This window comes from Schistocerca serialis, chromosome 5 (assembly GCF_023864345.2).
Source record: "Schistocerca serialis cubense isolate TAMUIC-IGC-003099 chromosome 5, iqSchSeri2.2, whole genome shotgun sequence".
NCBI classification, from domain to species: domain Eukaryota; kingdom Metazoa; phylum Arthropoda; class Insecta; order Orthoptera; family Acrididae; genus Schistocerca; species Schistocerca serialis.
The window spans coordinates 647,300,220-647,318,585 of record NC_064642.1 but is presented as its reverse complement, the minus strand read 5'-3'; the positions used below and the strand labels follow the sequence as shown (position 1 = coordinate 647,318,585).

Here is an 18,366-nt window from a genome sequence, read left to right as displayed (position 1 = left end):
ACTTCTTCATCAGACTGTGAACTCCTTGGTACATTAACTTCAATGATATAAATGGAATACGATGTTTTTATTATTAAAACAAGCCTTCCTATTTTTCTAAGGTTCTCTCTGTACCTGTATTATTGATTTTCGCCTTCCCATTTGTTTAGTATGCTGTGATTCTCTGCAGCAAAATACAAGACGTGATTTTAATTCAGATCTGTGTTGTCTGAAGCAGTGGTGTAAAATAGTGGCTGCTTTGTCTGTTAATGATGATGATACTAGGTTATAGAACATTTTTAACGTTAGGCTAGACTTTCTCTACGTGCAATGCTCTGATGCATGTTTGTGCACGTATTTCATCTTATTCGCAAACAGTAGGAGATTAAGAATTAAAATTTAGAAAATAACTAACTGTTGAGCTTTAGAAATTAGCTAGAAATTAATTGGACATCTGAAGTAGAAAACTGGGTTAATACACATAAAGTGTAGATAGTTGTAGAGACTATGATTTCTTCCTTGCAAAAACTGTGTGATTATAGATTTTATGATCCAGAAAAATAACAGGATACATAAAATTTACAAGAAGACTATACCAATCTCTTTAATATGATATTACACAAAGTCGGAACAGAGATCATAATTCTATAGTGGTTTGTATTCAGCAGGCACAATCAATAACTCTAGCAGTATGATTTTTAACTGTTCGGTTTTGCAGAGAGGATTTTAAGGATAAAGTCGTGTTAAATGTGATATTGACCTTTCCAGGTACGACAGCTCAACTCTGAATTGATCCGTGTCAGGTGTATACATAAGGGAACAAGAAAACAATGACAGTAACAATTTATAGAATTTAACATGTTTATTTGCATTTTCGTTTCTGTACAAATCGTATTTGTAATTTCTTGTTTTGAGGTGTGCTCTTTCCATTTCAAAGAACACGAACGACAATAAAAATTTACGTTTATTCAGACAGTAAACAGAGTGACACAGTAAGAGGGAGGCCGGGAAAAGCGTTTCAGAGATCATACGAACAACTAAGAAACGGTGGTTTCGAACGAAAAGATCGTATTTCCTGCTAGTTTCAGGAAAGCATTGTACAAAAATTCGTGCAATCATTGGCTTTCCGGTGTAGACACAGCTGCATTCTGTGCGTTACTCCAAATGGTATTTCTTTCTTATAGCCTGAAATAGCTGTAATATGAAGGTCCTTTAGTGAAATACACATAATGTTGAAAAACGGTAAATTATTGTCTTATTATTAGAATCCGGTGTTGCGTGACACGTTGGGCAAAACACACGTAAGGTATGGTTCTCCAGACTGAAGAATGTAAAACACGAAATTGATTGTTTCAAAATGTCTGTAGTAGTTAGGTGCGACATTCACCATAAATTCAGGATATACGGGAAAGAACACGGAGACCAAGCTTCGAAGTAATTCATTTGATATAGAACTGGAAAATAATCGTGCCTAGTGCTGTGTGCTTAGCTTGGAAGTTTAAGTAGTATACTGCCGTACAGCAGTTTTAAATTCGAAAGAATTGTATTAGTTATGGACCGAGATTTCGTTACTTAATAGCTGGCGTAAACATTTGGGTATTACGAATGCTGGAGCAGTTGCTATCAGTTTCTGCTATAGTTTGATTACATAATATCGGATATATTAAATTCTAATAGTATGACATAACACTGTTCAAGAAAATCTTGAATTTCTGTTAAAAAGGGTCGGAAACGTCCGGATGCTGCAATGCATTCCACTGAAAACGCTAGAAGAATTTCCACCTACGGTTAGATGTTGTGCCATGTTGTTTGTGGCCTATGATTTGAAAAGTCCTTTGGTGAATTAAGCACATCTTATTTCTGTGAACTTCTGCAACTGCAATAAATTCGCAATAAATGTACAGTGGGTACGGAAACTGACTCTAAATAACATATTTGTCCAAATGTAACAAAATACTTCCACGATTGACTGCAGTTACTGCACAAGACTACGTGCCTCCTAATTACACTTAATAAGGCCCCATACTTAACACATTTTCTGAGCTCGTACGCCTTCCTAAATTACAAGACGAAAATCTCCTCAGCACAAAACCAAACTTTTGAAGTAGTACATAAGCCATCGAATAAAGCCACCCGTATCTTATAACCCCAATAACATCCACAGTAAGATTTTCTTGTAAACAAAAAATAAAGTTAGAATTTCTGGAATAGTGTGCATGTTTTGGCCAGCTGTCCACATTGTCCTTAAGAGCGTAGAAGTTACCTAGGTGCTCATTAAATTAACAGAATTCAAGTAATGGACTCACTAACTTCAGCAGCTCTAGTAGACAATCGAGCGTAACTGGCACTTATGTGAATTTTGTATTTATGTGTGTGTGGCGTTATGAGTAAATGGTGATGGAACTGCGGAAGATAGCAAGAAAAATTGGTCTATGGAAGTGATAAAATCGGAGCTGAAAAAATGAAACAAACGAGATCACTGCGGTTTCTGGTTCCCAGTTCACAGAGCATTTACAGGCAGTTATTTTACCATATTACTGTCTGACCTGAATAAACATGCAAAGCAGCAGACCGTGTCTGAACCAAGGAGTGATTTCGTACTTCAAACGTAAAAGAAATGATATCAGCCATTACAACAATAGGGGTACCTGAACCCTACTTGATATTGTTGAGATAGCAGGTTCAAAACCGATGATTTACATCTGAACTGATATTATTCTCTCGCCACAATACATGGATATAAATTACATACGATATTAAAAGAGTGAGATCAGAGAAAATTAAATTATCATCCATTTTAAAAAAATCATATTATACGAGCAGAATCACTAGTCCACTACATTTCTGTCATTAGGCCGTGCAAAGTCCTGTCGTTTGTTAGCGTGTTTCTCTATGTGAGACCAGACTCCTGGCTCATTCCAAGGATGGCCAGTACAACACATTCTTCATTACATTGAGTAAATCCTACGAAGTATACATATTTACATGCAAACATTATAGACTTACCAAATTCCACAAAAATCTGATTTACCATTAGCAAGCAATTAAAAAACCTACCACCGAGACAGAAATTACTTTTATGCAATATATAAATTATGTATTATAAATGTCTTGTAGACATGGAGTAGTAAACTAATTTCGTTGATAACGCTGTAGTATCACCTTGTGGACAATCAAGAGATCACTCCATGAAGCGGTAAAATAACAAAATGCAGGACCTTCTATTCAAGGGAATTCGTCGAATTAACTTATGGAATCTCCTTCTGTTTGTAAATCAGCAGGGTGGAAGTCATTGTGAAAGCTCGTTTGTAATCTAATAATCACACATAACATTGCCTCAGTAACAGACATACGGGACGTGACGCCAGTTGTGTTTCACACCTTAAAGACAGCAGGTAACACCAAAAGCACGGACCTAGCTTTGAACAGATTTTAGTCAGGACAATTTGATGTTTTAAAATGTAAGATGTATGTCTTCGAATTAAAGAACTACAAACCGAGAAGGAGGAGATGGAAGCTAAATTCGCATGCTGTTGAGGAATCGCCTGATTATAAGATAGAAACTTTGTGCCTAACCTTCCATAAATAAATCTCCAAAAATTGTAGCGGTGTAGTCACCAAAAGCATCGGGTAAAAGAAATTTTCTAGATGATTTCAAGATTGCCGGTTCAGGGATGTCGATTTACGGATAGCCTAACACTGCCTAACAAGCATGAGAACAATTTATTTAAGGTTCTAGAAGTATATTTGAAACAACACGAGAGTTGAATATTGGACTGTAGTTAGGCAGACAGTGCAGTGTTAACTTAAACGCCTACAAAAATAGTAACAGCTGTGAACAAATTGTTGACCGGTTTGGAAAGTAGGATGGAATTAGGGCTAGATGTAAAGCTATGACGGCGGATTCGGGATTGTGCCTGGACAGCTCAGTCGATAACAGCATTTCCCGCGACACGCAAGGTTTTGGGTTTTAGACCCGTTCCTGTACACGGTTTTAATCTGCCAGGAAGTATCGTGTAGAACGTCCTACGGGATGGATGTACTTATGATGAATTATTCTCAACTTACTGGTCTCAACTCCATAATCTGATGTTTTGCTTCGAATACTGCCTCCAACATGGATGAAGACTGTAAAAATGCAATTTCTGTGTGTCTGTGTGTGCTCGTACAAGAATAAGAATTTGACAGAAATGAACAGATGCATGTTTTTGAACGGGTACCATTGTGAAACGTCTCTGAACGTCGACACCGGTGTAGCAGTATGCAGTGGAATAATCTCTTAAATACAGCCTTGGTTAAAGAAGAAAAGAAACGTTCTCACTGGGGCAAGCATCTTCTAAATGAATGTCGTAATGTTCTACAGTCACACTTACAAGGAAAGCTTTACAATACGATTCGAAAATACTGCCGTGTTGGACGTCAATAGTTCGCTGCATGAGTACTCCTCGAAACAAAAGTAAAAGTTATGCTACGTAGTACTGGTAGAAGGACGTAGAACAAGTGGAACGTTAAATGTAATGGAGAACTCACTTAAGAAGGGTATCACTCAAAAGTGTTTCTAAAGTCACTCCGTGTTCATCCACGTTTATCCTGGAATTCCAATGGTGTATCCCACCCCGTTTCTTATATTGTTAGCATGTGCACTCCTGCAGCAGAAATGAACACAGTCGTTAGCTTAGACGTAATGCTGTAATGTGAGCCAAAAACACAGCCTCCCTCATCCATCTCAATGCGCTGGTGATGAACGATGATTGTTTCGTCGCAGTGGTACAATGAAGTCTTCAGGAAGCGTTGAATAACAGCGACAATGGTACAAGACATCTACACAGTATCTTATAATTAACGTAGTTTTATAAAGAGCCTTAAAAACATCTAAAACACAAATTTTTAAAAGATGTTTTCGAGGGAATTTGAAACTCATGATATTGCAGCACGATATGTTAGTAAGAACTCACACTTAAACTAAAATTACTGTTTTGCACCGTGAGTTGTACATGTTGACTCTCACAGAAGAATGATGAAGTTTTGCACAGTGTAAAGTGCCAAAGTCTTGTTAAAACTATTCACAAAATTCTGCACTGAAGTATTCGTGTAATCTAGATGAACAGTTGGTTTTGATTAGACCACAAGGAAAAAACATTGTTTTCACTTGTGCTCGTATATGTCTGAAGAATTCACAAATATGTTCCACACCGATAGAAAACTTTTCTATCATAATTTTAAATTAATCTACACTTAGAACTGATTGCAATAAAACAAAAATATGATCTCTTTAGATGGCTTTCGCTATGATAAGTGAAGAAAACAACCAAGTATAACAAATCTAAAATCCCAGGCGTGTATAGTGCAGTTTTGTGTCTATTACAAATATCCTAAACAAAATATCGTCCTTTTTTAATGATGCGATATTCAGGCAGCTTCTCCAAGCACGTGCCCCAAAATAACTGATCTTCTTTCTTCAGCAGAGCAAGATTTGTAAATTCTTCAGAATTTAACATTTTTCCATTTTTAGAATATCGTGTGCAACATTATCGCCGAAGATACGGCTTTACATGATGCAGGAGGTATTCTCAGACTTTTTATTAAGCTCCTCTCATCCAAAACGTGACGCAGTTACAAAAAAATCTGCGTGCTACTGTTTCTATAAACATCAGTCTCCGAGTTCAGAGGCGAAACGCCACTTTTCGGACAAATAATTCGCATTTAGACGGTGAATGGCTGAGAGCAAGGCAACTTATATCATTTTACTTGACTTATTTACATTGCCCTTCAACACCTTTGTTACATTCTATATACTTCGATCAGGTACAAAATTGCGGTTTCACTTCGAGACATTGGTACGTTCTGAATCAACGTGGAAATGAAGGAAACGATAACTAATACGACAGCTCTTCATGTTGTTACTGCTTGGACCAGGTATAAACAAAGGGTGGAGATGAAGTAGAATGTACATGAGCAGTAATTTTGAGCACTGAAATATTCCAGAGTGAGAAATGTGTCATCTGATAGGTTGGAAAGTTTTATGAGCCGGTAGGCGACAGATGAGTATCATATCCCATGTCGTGACTGTAGGACTGTCGAATTCCGACGGTGATTGCATCGGCGGACGGCGTGACTGCATGCGGCGCGCTGGCGATCCAGTCGACGACTGGCTGTTTCATTGCGAGACCGCTGATCGAACGTGGCGCCACTGGCGGCGGCCGCGCATGCGCAGGAGTGACGTTGGCGGCTGGGCAGAGAAACACGGACAGACAGCCACACTCAGACCTGCGTGTGCGTGTTGCTGTGCAGCTGGTCGCCGTCCGCGCTGTTGATCTGGTTGGCCGGCGTGTAGTACTGGAAGGAGCAGAACTAAACTGGAGTTAATCAGGACTAGCACGGATTATCAAACTTTGAAATATTTCAGTTTTAACTACAAAATTAATTTCAAGAAGCATTTTTACTTAATGAAGGTTTCATAAAATGGAAAGCTGTGAAGATGAATGCACTTTCATGGTTGTTGCCTTCTTGTACTACTCATTAGTGATTTTATAATGCTAGTGATAAGAGTAAGTACCACTGGTTTTACTTTGACACTTATGATATGGTTCCCTGTACCATTTATTCTTTAATTTGATGGTACCATCAGCAATATCAGAATATCAGTACTGGAGGTATCGAATGGAGTTGGACCAAATAATAAACTATTTCTTTAATTTAATGAAAATAAAAATGTATGCAGTATCCATGTAGTACACAAGAGAAACAGGTTCCATAGAAAAATTACATACCATACACAGTCTACAGCAAACATAAAAGTTTTCGACAACACACACCTCTAAGACAAAGTATGTACCCATTAACCATATAGGACTATAGGACCAGAATTAAGACAGCAAGAAATAACATCCATGGTATTAGTGGGCGCCGTAACGGGAAAAACCTGAGGGGGAAGACCAAGGTAGCAATATGTCCAAAAAATAATTGAGGACATTGGGTTTAAGTCTTACCCTGACGTTGGGAATGTATAATTATGTGGATCGCTTAATACCACTTAGTCTTGTAGACTGACGAGGCAAAATGCATCCTTGGACAAGTGATTCGAGTACTGACTTTAAACTGGAGTTTATGTAAACATGGAATAATTCCCTTACTGAACCTCGTATTAAAAATAAGTGCTTTTATCTTAGTCGTCGCAGTACCAAGGTGTGAGAAGGGGAGGACTACCTTTTGAAAAAACTGTAATCTGGTCATGTACTCAATATTTCAAAATTTAGAAAAAAAATTCCTTTTAATGATTTCTTATAGCAGATTCCGTAGTTGTTTTCAATTTTTCAGTAAAACGAAACCCTAAAACCTAAGTCTTAGTAGTGAATGTGACTTTTCGCAACAAATGTCATGTTCATATTACCAGGTTCACGACCTTTATTACCTTATAAAGTATGTTGTGAATAAAACTGAATGACAATTAACGATTTTTTTTTTTAATTTTGTTGATCATAAGGTACCCTTTCTCTCTGTGTGCACTTTATGGAAAATCTTATGGTATTGCTAAGATTGTGCTAAAAGATTTTTTCAAGGTCTGGACCCTACTTCCACATCGCTACCCATTTAAAAAAGATGGTGTTAATAAGAGTTAATGTCAGTTAATGGAACTGTTTTTTTAGTTCGTTTTTGTGGTAGGCATAAAGTACTCCACCTTTTTATAGTGCACGTTATGGAAAACATGTTACTATTGCTAGGGTTATATAAAATGTTTTTGTGAAGGCATACTTTTGTTTGAAAAACAGTGGGTAACAATGCTCTCTGATCATGGCACGTGTGGGCAGCATAAATTTTATTTCACCACCTGTATCTCGTTTGCGATTAAAATATTGGTCATTTGCTCCTGCATTTTCTATTTTATTTTATACTCAAACTGGTTTTTGAAAACAAAGCATTATTTATGTGTTTTGTTATGTATTATGAAGATCCTTTTGAGTTTAACAAACGTTTAAATATACATCATCAATCACTGCCTTGTGATTCTGCCATTTTTGTTACATCATTATTGACTTATTTTTGGAACTGAAATCGATACCAATTACCATATAATATCTGGCATGGAACCGTCCATGGGAACTCTTCCATTGGTAATGACTTGCTAATTTCGTATTCTAACAAATTAATTTCTGTTAACATTTGTGATTTGTGGGAAATAATATATTAATTTGTATAAATAAAGAAATTTCCTCGAATAGCATAGATTTCTGTTTCTATTCTTACTGTGTCTTACCAGGCATATAATGTTTTCATCAGGGTTTTGCATATCTATAAGTACCTAAAATTCATTGTTGAAGAAACGAAAAAAACAAAAATTAGTATTCGTTAATAGACTGCACATATTATGTAGAACCCAAATTGTGGAGTTTCTATTAATTCAAAGCACATATGGATGTAGTATACACGACAGTCAGGTGAAAAGTTCCCAGACTGGCAGGGATCGATAACATCTCACTGCGCAGACGTGAACTTCGATAACAACAGTCCCATCTACACGAATGTACCTTGTCTTAAGGCCCACCGGTATTTTTATCACTATAGTGCGATTGTAAAAGATTTGCCGAATATCGAAATACGTCTTCCATAAAAAGTTGGATTCAAACGGTTTTCTACCCACAACGTTCTGTAAATCGAGAAATGGATGGAAAACAGATGGGTAACACACACGATAAATATGGTACCGGTCAATTTTCCAACAGTCTGTACTTGAAAAATCTCAGTTATCACATTGGTAAAGGGCCCTTGCAAAGAAGTGTACTCTTCACGAGGTATACGCTTTTTTCGTACGTATGAGGTGTGAGTCAGAAGAAAAGGTATATGCATCAACGGGTGATGGTATTACGGATTCTAAACAAAACCCATTATATGGAAATATGCCCTATTCCGAGTGGTTTCCGAAGCAGAACACAATTAATATAACTTTTGCGCGTTTTTCTTGAATAACTCGAAACCGCACCTCCAGCATTAAAGTACATTAAATTTCCATTAAAAAAAAGGCCCTACTCATTTTTTCTCTAGGAGTAACAGTTAGGGCAAAGAGAGCGCGAGAATACTGAAAATCTCGCGCGACTATCATACGCTGTAGCTTAGGTAGCTTTTGTAGGCCAATTTGAGATAGCTTCCCCACTTGATAGACCACGAGTGACCCATCACAAATTGTTCGCCTCCGCTTCCTCTACACTATTGTGTTACGTTGTAGACAATTACAATGTTTGAATAACACAGAAAATAAATAACGGTGTACATTAAGTGCGTTCTATCTCGGTAACTATTCGGAATAGGAGATAGGTCCATTTGAATCTTTTTGCTCAGAACGACTAATGTTTGTCACCTTTCTAAGGACATCGTCGAACTAAGTATGAAATTCAGTATGTTTCTCAAAAAGAAGAAAGTACCGTATGTATGTGCGAAGCAATTATCTTAAAATATTTCAAAATTTTAGGTAAACAAAGAAAACAAACACAAAGAAGACAAACTCACCTGATTTGGAATCAGAAATATATATTTTCTTTACAAGGTATATGAGGTTAAATTTGTAAAGCAGTTCAGTATTGTAGGAAGTGGAGGTGATACAGAAACAGTAAAAGATGCTGCAGGCACAAACATGGCAAAAGGAACAGAAAGTGAAAAATCGAAGTAAATAATAAAAGGAATGTGATATAATATGTTGAATTAAACAAAAATGTTCGAAAAGACAATGGAGATGATGTTAAAAATACATAGAACATCTGGTAATAAAAATAATGGTCCTACGTCTCATTCAAAGTAACAAAGCAGAGCCACTAAAACTGCAGTGTGATTAATAAAGTTCTTTAGTAACGATAGATTTTACAATAAAGTAGTTCCTCTTTTTCCGTCATTTTCGCCTGACATCTGAGCGAGATAATGCTGAAGTTCTTGAACCTTCGTTTGGAAGGAATGAGTTAAATTTACCGTCTCGCGATCGTGAACGAAGTTTTCCATGGCACTCGTTCCATACCTCTAGGTAATGGTGACAAGTTTTGCCCGTAGAACTTATGCCAAACTATGTAAAAAAAACATAATAAGAAAAGCGGATAGCTTGAGACTTGTCTGTTACATTCACGACTTCCAATATTTATTTTCATTTTCTGCTCTTAAACAGAAGGTACTCTGCAAAGATAGATTCTGCACTGAGCCCTCAATCTCTGAAAGCAAGTTTGTCTTTGACTTTTTGGTACACTGCCACGAGGAAATGCTTTCAAATGTTAGTTTTGGTGGGCCAGTCAGAACCGAACGCGATGCCTGACCTAGTGGGGGTCATCTTGTTTTAGCGCACCTGACAGGTGCAGGTGTGGTAAGATGCTGATACAGCTGAATATGACTAAGTACAACTGAATTTAGGGTCTGTTGTTCATCTGCAGACTCTGTGCTGTAAAAGTGTGCCTGCTGTCTTGTTTTTACTTCAGGGCTTGCCTTAGTGGTTTTATAGCAGAGGTACCAACTTTTCTGAACTGTCGAAATTCGCGCACTCGTGCTTCACAGCACGACTCTCCTCACATGACAGCGATAAAAAAAACTCTGTGGCAATATTTCGTCCGGGGAGTGTACCTGGCAGAAAAAGGACGTTAAAGAGCGACAATCTGGCAACACTGCAGCTACGTGTATGATAACTACCTCTGTCAGTACATATTAAACATGCTGTACAGTGGGTGCAATGGGTAGAGTTTTGGGTTAGCATGCAGGAGGTCGAGGGTTTGATCCGAAGTTGAGGCTCATTTTTTTATTTGCTTCTTTCATTCTGACATTTCATACTGTAATATACACCGTTTCTTAGGTCGCACGCATCATAAATTTACAACATTTTGTAACGCTGAACATAACATATACGTGGTTAGACAAATAAAAAATAGACAGTTGAGACAAATGAACTGTCATAGGATGGAATAACTACAAAAGCAATATAAATTTCGAGATGCTACAGACGATAGCGTAGTACAAACCACATGATATACTTGTCATTTATACTACATGTGATATGAGCTCCCAGATATCGCACATTAGCAACCAGTGAAAATACTAATGTCCATATTAATGACCGCATGTCCTTGAGATCTGAGAACAGATGCACCGAAAGAAATATTGCTTAAGTTACAAGTTTTGTAAAATTTGCTACTGGCTTATTTTCATTTTTTTAAAGTAAGTATCCTGTAACCCATCATAGTCCCCTGTTTCTTGAAAAGTTGCCTATTCTGTGACCTATTTTATTATTATAGGTGGTTATGTGCCATTTTGTTTTGTGTGTAAGTTGCAGCTCTGTTTTCTTGCATGTGAGAATTGTCTGTCTGTAGTACCCTCCTGTGTTGTGAAAGGCCTCGTACATATACGACCTGTTTTCTACCTTTCCATTTGCATATTTGTTTGCTTAGTATCTCTATTAAATAGGTATCATAAACATTTTACACTGTCATTTGCCCCCCCTACCCCCCCCCCCCCCTATTTACACGAGTTCCTCTGCAAGAGTCCCTTAGTTTGATCAGTGAAAAACTGGATGAAGAGCGGGTGAAGCTTTGTCGTCATGTGCTGACCTCCACGTATTTTTTATTTAACGGTAACATTTTTGAACAGAATGACGGAGTGGCTATGGGTAGTCCTTTGTCACCCATAGTCGCCAATTTATTTATGGAGGACTTCGAGGCTATGGCACTGAGGACTTCAGCTTTGCAACCAACGTGCTTCTGGAGATACGTGGACGATACCTTCTTCGTATGGCCGCATGGACGTGATGCTCTTAACAGGTTTTTGGACCACTTCAACTGTCTTCATCCCCGTATCAAATTTACTATGGAGGTTGAAAATGATGGGATGCTTCCATTTTTAGACGTAATGGTTTATAAAAAAACCAGATGGAACTTTGGGACACAGCGTTCACCGAAAGCCGACACACACAGATTTGTATCTGCACCCTAAAGAGTTGTCATCCACCACACCAACGTAGTGGCGTCCTTAGGACTTTGGTACGGAGAGCATATGCCATTTCCGACGCAGACAGCTTAACCCAAGAACTTGAGCATTTGATGACTGTTTTTAAGGAAAATGGATACACCGAGAAACAGATTCGTCGGGCTATGGAATTTGGACCGTCTCCGGAGGTGTCCGAAGAGGAACATAGATCTGTGGCCTTTCTTCCTTATGCTGGAGGCTTATCGTTTAAGATTGGACGAATTTTAAGGAGTTTTAACGTTAAGAGTGTGTTCCGTCTACCCTCTAAGATTAGGGCTCTGCTCGGCTCTGTGAAGGATGATTTGGGACTTAGGGAACCCGGGGCGTACAAAATCCCGTGTTAATGTGGGAAAGCTTACGTTGGCCGTTCTATTCGCACAGTGAATGACAGGTGTGTGGAACATCGCCGTCACACGTGGCTACAACAGCCGGAAAAATCGGCCGTAGCAGAACACTGCCTGAATGACAGACACAAAATGAAATTTGAGGAAACTGTTGTAATTGCCAACGTTTCCGGTTTTTGGAATAGTGTGTATAAAGAGGCGATCGAAATTAGGTTGGCTGATAATTTAATCAACAGGGACAATGGGTTTCCTCTTAGCAAAACGTGGAATCCTGTATAATCTCGCATCAAAACTGAACGTTCTTCGGTGCGGCCTTGATTGTGATATATCGTTGCCAGCAGTGTTTCACTAAGGGCGGCGCCACCTCCCTGTTTTGGAAGTCAGAAACCGTGATGGGCGGCGCATGCGCCGTGTACTGAACGGTGGCCTATATAGGATGTCGAATTGCAATCTTGCGTCAGTTCTCAGCGGGACTCATCAGCAGAAGCAGCATTTCCTGAAGATGGCGAACAGTTGGATCGCCGAAATATCGAGTCAAGTTGATTTTAGGATCCGGCAGCAAACCCGAAAAGAGTTTCAAGCTCCTGTATGTAGTTCACTTTGGGTATAGATGTTTTGCTTAAACTGTGAAGCATGAATTCAAAGCTTGCGTTCTTGGGTGCCAGTGGGTGGTTTGATTTATTGTGAATGACGGTGCTCGTTATTGGTTTCCTGAATTGTATGAAGGCATGAGTGTTGTTTATTCTTTTTCTGGTGAGATCCAGAAGTTAATGTGTTACTTGTTTCTGTTTCTAATGTGATGTGAATTTAGGGTTGTAAATCGTTTATTTAATTGTATAGCGGTTTCATGTATATGATTCATCAGTCAGGCATATTATCTCATCGACCTTGTGGAACTGGCATAACCTTAGACTTCTTGGTATTATTATATGTCTGAAGAATCTGGTCTCTACGCTGCTCAAGAATATGTTGGCTGAGAAGCTACTAGTAGACGATCCCAATGACAGTCCTTCCTGTTGGGAGTAAAATTCTTTGCTGACCACAAAAAAATTTTGAGTAATTATTGTCCTGGATACAGTTGCTACTTCATCAATGTGTGTCTCATGTATCGCCTTGTTATATTCATTGTGTGAGTATGTTAATTGTTTCAGGTACTGGAATGCAGGAGTAAATTTTTGTGACATCAAATGTATACAGCTTGCAGTGTCTAGTATGTCTACATCCCTGAGTCTGTCTGTCTGTTTCTGAGATTCCTATTGTCTCCAAAAGTACACATCTTTAGTAATGTGCTTGCACTTTGTGCAAGGTGATGCGATGGAGTATTTCTGCACTTAATGATCAGTATGAAGGGAATATTTTATCTGTGCAGATTCAGTTGGGAATTTAGATGAGGGAGCCTTTGGACTTTTCTGTGGCATTTTCTTTATGTGGCCAACTTTGAATGTATTTTTGACGTTCTTGAATGTTTTTGAATGTTTTTCTGGTACTTCGCTGTTGGGTCACTGGTAAATTTGGTGATATTGTTACACATCAGCAAATATTGTTTTTATTTTTGTGTATTTCTTTGGTTTCACAATCACCATTACACTGCCATTGATTTTTGTTAGTGTAGCATTTTGTTGCTTTATTTTTTATTTTAGTTTACTGAACATGATTTCCACATGTGTTCTGTTACTAAATATTATGGTGGATGTGTGTGTTCTGATTATTGGGGTTATTTGTGCAGCTGCTAATTCTCAATTAAGTTTGCATTAAAATATGGTGTCTTGTGCCTTTTTTGTTTCTTTATTACATGTTCAGATTTTATTATCAGATCCTCTAATGTTTTGTGTGTTTTGTGTGTGTGTGTGTGTGTGTTTATTGGCTCGTTCTATATGTGTTTAGCAAAGTTTAGTGTCGAGGAACTCTTTTTTAGCATATAGTTGCTTAGTTTCATGTTTTAACCACATTACCTAAGCCTTCATTTTCACTTTTCTTGCAGCAGGTGATATGCCGTTCACGGAGATTTTTATAAGGTCTGGAATTACATTATGATAGATACAATTTTTACTAAACTGTTTGTTGAGGATTGTCTTCTGAAGTTTCATTAAGGTTGTATTTATTGTAGACCGCTAGTGAATTCGTCGCTTACTTATCACATACCTCTAGCTGATAGAATGGGAGTCATCTCGGGCTAATGATGGATGCAGCCTCCAGCCGGATGAGGTGCTAGCTGTTAGAAGGTAGAGCGGATTGCCAGTGAGTAGTGAATCAAAGGGGTTTCACTGCAGCCGTAATTACATCTCCACAGGAGATGTCATGTTTTACTGTGACAAAAGCCATTCTTTCTTCCCTTGATACTATCATAGTGAGTCAAGTGTGACACAGTTATAAGATTTTCCCCTATACTGCTATGTGAAATAATTCATTATGGTCTGAGATCCATGTCATTCCAAGAAAACCTCCACAGTCTCTTTTGTGAGTCAGTGCCTGTGTCAAACATTTAAGTAAATTCTTTGACAAAACTGTTTGCCTCCTCTCAACAAATTGAGATTACTAAAAAATGACAGTCTTCAACACCAGTAATTTAAAGTACACTACTTTTACTAAGTCAGGCTCAATAAAAGGCAGTAATACGATAGTTCATAATGCAAGGACTTCCCTTGATGCTATCTTTCCTTGATGTCTTTGTCATTGAATTTTTATGTGTCAATATCATGACCTTACCAGTTCTAATTTTTAACATTTTTCTGCCTTTGTTGTTACATTTTCTCTGTGTCAATGTTATGACCATAATAATTATAATTTTTAAATTTCTACATCTTTGTTATCATTTCATCATACACAAACATTATGGTGTTGCGAATTTTGACTTTTACATTTCAACATACCATGTCTTTTTAATATAACGCTATGTGTTAGAATGTTAACCTTACTAATTTTGTTATTTTATTGCGTGTACATGCACATTTCTACGATATTTTTATCCAGTATTTGTATGCAAAATCTGTGGCCTGCTTAGTTCTAACATTGTTAATTTTGCTTATGATATTTTATGTTTGCGCGAAATCCATATATATTGTCATGTAATGGTACTTTTTATGTTTTTTGTGTTAAGCAGACAATAAGTTCGTTTTTATGCAGACTGCTGATCCTTATATGAATAAGCTTTCTTTGTAGAGTGTTAAGCGAACAATTTGCTGCTGGCTTTTCTGGAAAAGATATTGCAAGTCCGCTCTAAAATATAAGGCGAATGTGATGAAAACAGTCTGTCACATTTATAACTTTCAGTATTCATTTTCCTTTGCATGTTCTTAAGTAAGAGGCACCTGGTAAAGAAACATTCCGTACTGAGCCGTCCATTTCTGAAAGAGTATCTGTATTCGACCTCTGAGTACACTGATATGAGGGAACATTTCGAAATGCGAGTTTCAGCGGGCCAGTCAGGAACATGTGACTTAGTGTGGATCATCAAACTGGTGCAGTTGGTTGGAAATGCCTGGCAGGGGTAGGTGTGCTAAGTTGCTTTATACGGCTGAATACGACTAAGTACAACCGAATTCAGGATCTGTTGATCATCTTCAAACTCTGTACTGTAAATGCGTGCCTAGTTTCTGGTTTGTACTGCATGCCTTGGCGTAGTGGTTTTCACAGTGTTTTCAGAACTTAAGTGAGCAATTTATATGTTGGCACGCTACTTTCATGCTTTTTGAGATGGGTAATCTTCAAAGACCAGTACTGAATCGTGTTTATATTGATACATTCGTAAATTAGAGCATTTGAATTCATCGCATTCTCTTTAGTGGGCTTTTCTCAATGCTTTCTGATGCATATACATTTTCTTTTGCTTAAACGTTTCACATGGTGTGATGTGTTTGAAACACATTTGCTGTTTCTCCAAGGCGGCCATAAGTGCGCTCTAAATGCAAGTACATATTTTTTTATTCAAAGATTCTAAAGTGTATGCATGATACCTGTCCATTAACTTTAAGTTCTGATATATTACTGGCTGAGTGTTGCTTTGCGGTAGGCATAAAGCTGTCGTACGAATTATATAGTGTGTCTCAAAAGGTACGCTATAACTTCACTGTGCTATAGCACACAAAGTAATTACGATTGGCTTGTGTGACAGAAAAACTCACAAAGTTTTGGTTGTGTGTGTTCCAGACTGACGTGAGTGAAGCATAATGAGAAAGATTCAAGAAAAGGCTCAGTGCATGTAATTCGCTGTGGGCGTTCATAGCTCTCTAGAGGACGATGGAATGTTCCTAAACAACCTAGAATTTTCTGACGAAGCAACATTCCACATCCGTGGTAAGAGAAAAAACACAGTGTTCGCTTCTGGGGCGCAACCAATCCCTATACGAATACTGCGACGGAAGAAGTGCGTGACATCCTGAAAGTGAATGTATGTTGGTGTTTGATGGTTGATTGCTTGTGGGATCATTTTTTTCCTCAGAAGAAACAGTTAATTCTAGCAGTTACTTTGACATGTTGGAGTTTTTTGCATTACCAAACTCGCTGACCGCCAAAGCACGATCGTTTTACAAGCAGATGGCACACCGCCACATTGGACTCAAACTGTGAGAGATGTTCTAAACCAAGTGCATCCAGTTCGCTGGATTGGTAAGGGTGATCCAATTATCTTGCCTCCTAACTTCCTTCATAAAAATTAGCTTGTTCAACATAAAATCCACAGACGACACAGCAAGAGAAGAGGTTACAGATTTCTAGAACACATGAATGCACACAATGGGCAAAGTGAAGACGACACAGTATTAGATCAACACAGATGGAGAGAACGTTTTCTACCAAACTGATCTACGGTTAAATGTTGTCATCTAGTTAAGGATGAAGTCTTCCCAAATGCACTTGTGTACAGCTCTGAATGGAAGTAATTCGTGTACCACGGGGAAACAAAACAAGAAAAAAGTGATAAAATCTGAGGTATGAGGATGTAACTGATGTCTCTCCAAGTGCTTTTGTTTCTGGTATTTCGGGAGATATACATGTAGGTGGAGTCAGCCCAAACTAACACCACTCATCACATCGTTCGTGCGACGCCCAGTGCCGACGGAAAAGTTGCGGTTTGTTTCAAGTTGCAAACATTATGGGAACGGGAAACAAACCGACGCTTTTCGTTGACTCTGTGCGTCGCATGAACGATGTGATAAGTGTTGTTTTTTTAGCCTGATTTAAGATACGCAGTGAAAACACGAAATTACAGATATCTGCCGAAATGCTGAAAATTAGCTGGACATATCAGATAAAAAGTGAAGAGGCACTACAACGAACTGGGGAGCGAGGAAGAAACATCATACAACACGAGGACAAATGTTGAGTGGGCCGGTAGTTGTGTAAAAGTTAACAGATTTTTCTAACGCCATGTCCTCACTTTCCATTACATCGTCGTCTATACACTTTTGCATCTCTTGGAATCCCGAAAGGAGTGGCCTACATTTTTTTTTGTTTAGATTTTTCACTGTAACCTTGCACTCGATTTTGTTGCTTCGAGCATTCCTTGTTTTTTCTGCTCCTAGTAACACTTGTATCCATCGCTCACGGAGAATGGGTTTTATCTTGAACGTCCATGTTTCTCTGCCAACAATGCAAATTGGTAATGCGCATTAATTCTACGATTTTCGTTTAAAGCATTTTGCCGGCGTGGTTCTGAAAACCCTATTCCATTTAGCAAAGCACTCTAAGACATTTTCTTCTATGGAGAAGTACACCCAGTCGTTGTCTCCAACAGCAACAGGTACAAAAACTCTTTGAGTAGTTCTACTAATCAGTTGTTAATTTGTAATATTTCCTTTTCGCTGTTTTGATTGTACACTGTTTCAGTCTAACCATAACTGAATTTCTGATCTGGTTTTAAATTGTCTCTACCAATTTTTATTTTTATTTTCATTGGCCATTGTCTGCGTTAGAGTCAAACGATAGAATGTAAACAGCAAAACAGAGGTACTTTACACTGCCGTTCAAAAGTTGTCGACACCTATCACATCTATGGATTTGCGGTTAAATGAGGGATACCGTTTCAAATTTTCTGTCATATACACGTTTTGGAAATAAAAAAGTA

General features: G+C 38.1%; 1 protein-coding gene across 1 annotated transcript in view; it reads right to left on the bottom strand.

Annotated features, from left to right (window-relative positions):
• Window positions 1-845: 845 nt before the first annotated feature.
• The window catches only part of LOC126481362 (glutamate receptor 1-like), a 1,387,178-nt gene continuing 1,369,657 nt past the window's right edge, over window positions 846-18,366 (bottom strand). Inside the window, exon 19 of the mRNA XM_050105062.1 lies at window positions 846-6,315. Coding sequence (XP_049961019.1) covers window positions 6,241-6,315 — 75 coding nt within the window. The 3' untranslated portion in view covers window positions 846-6,240. The remainder of the gene's footprint in view (window positions 6,316-18,366) is intronic.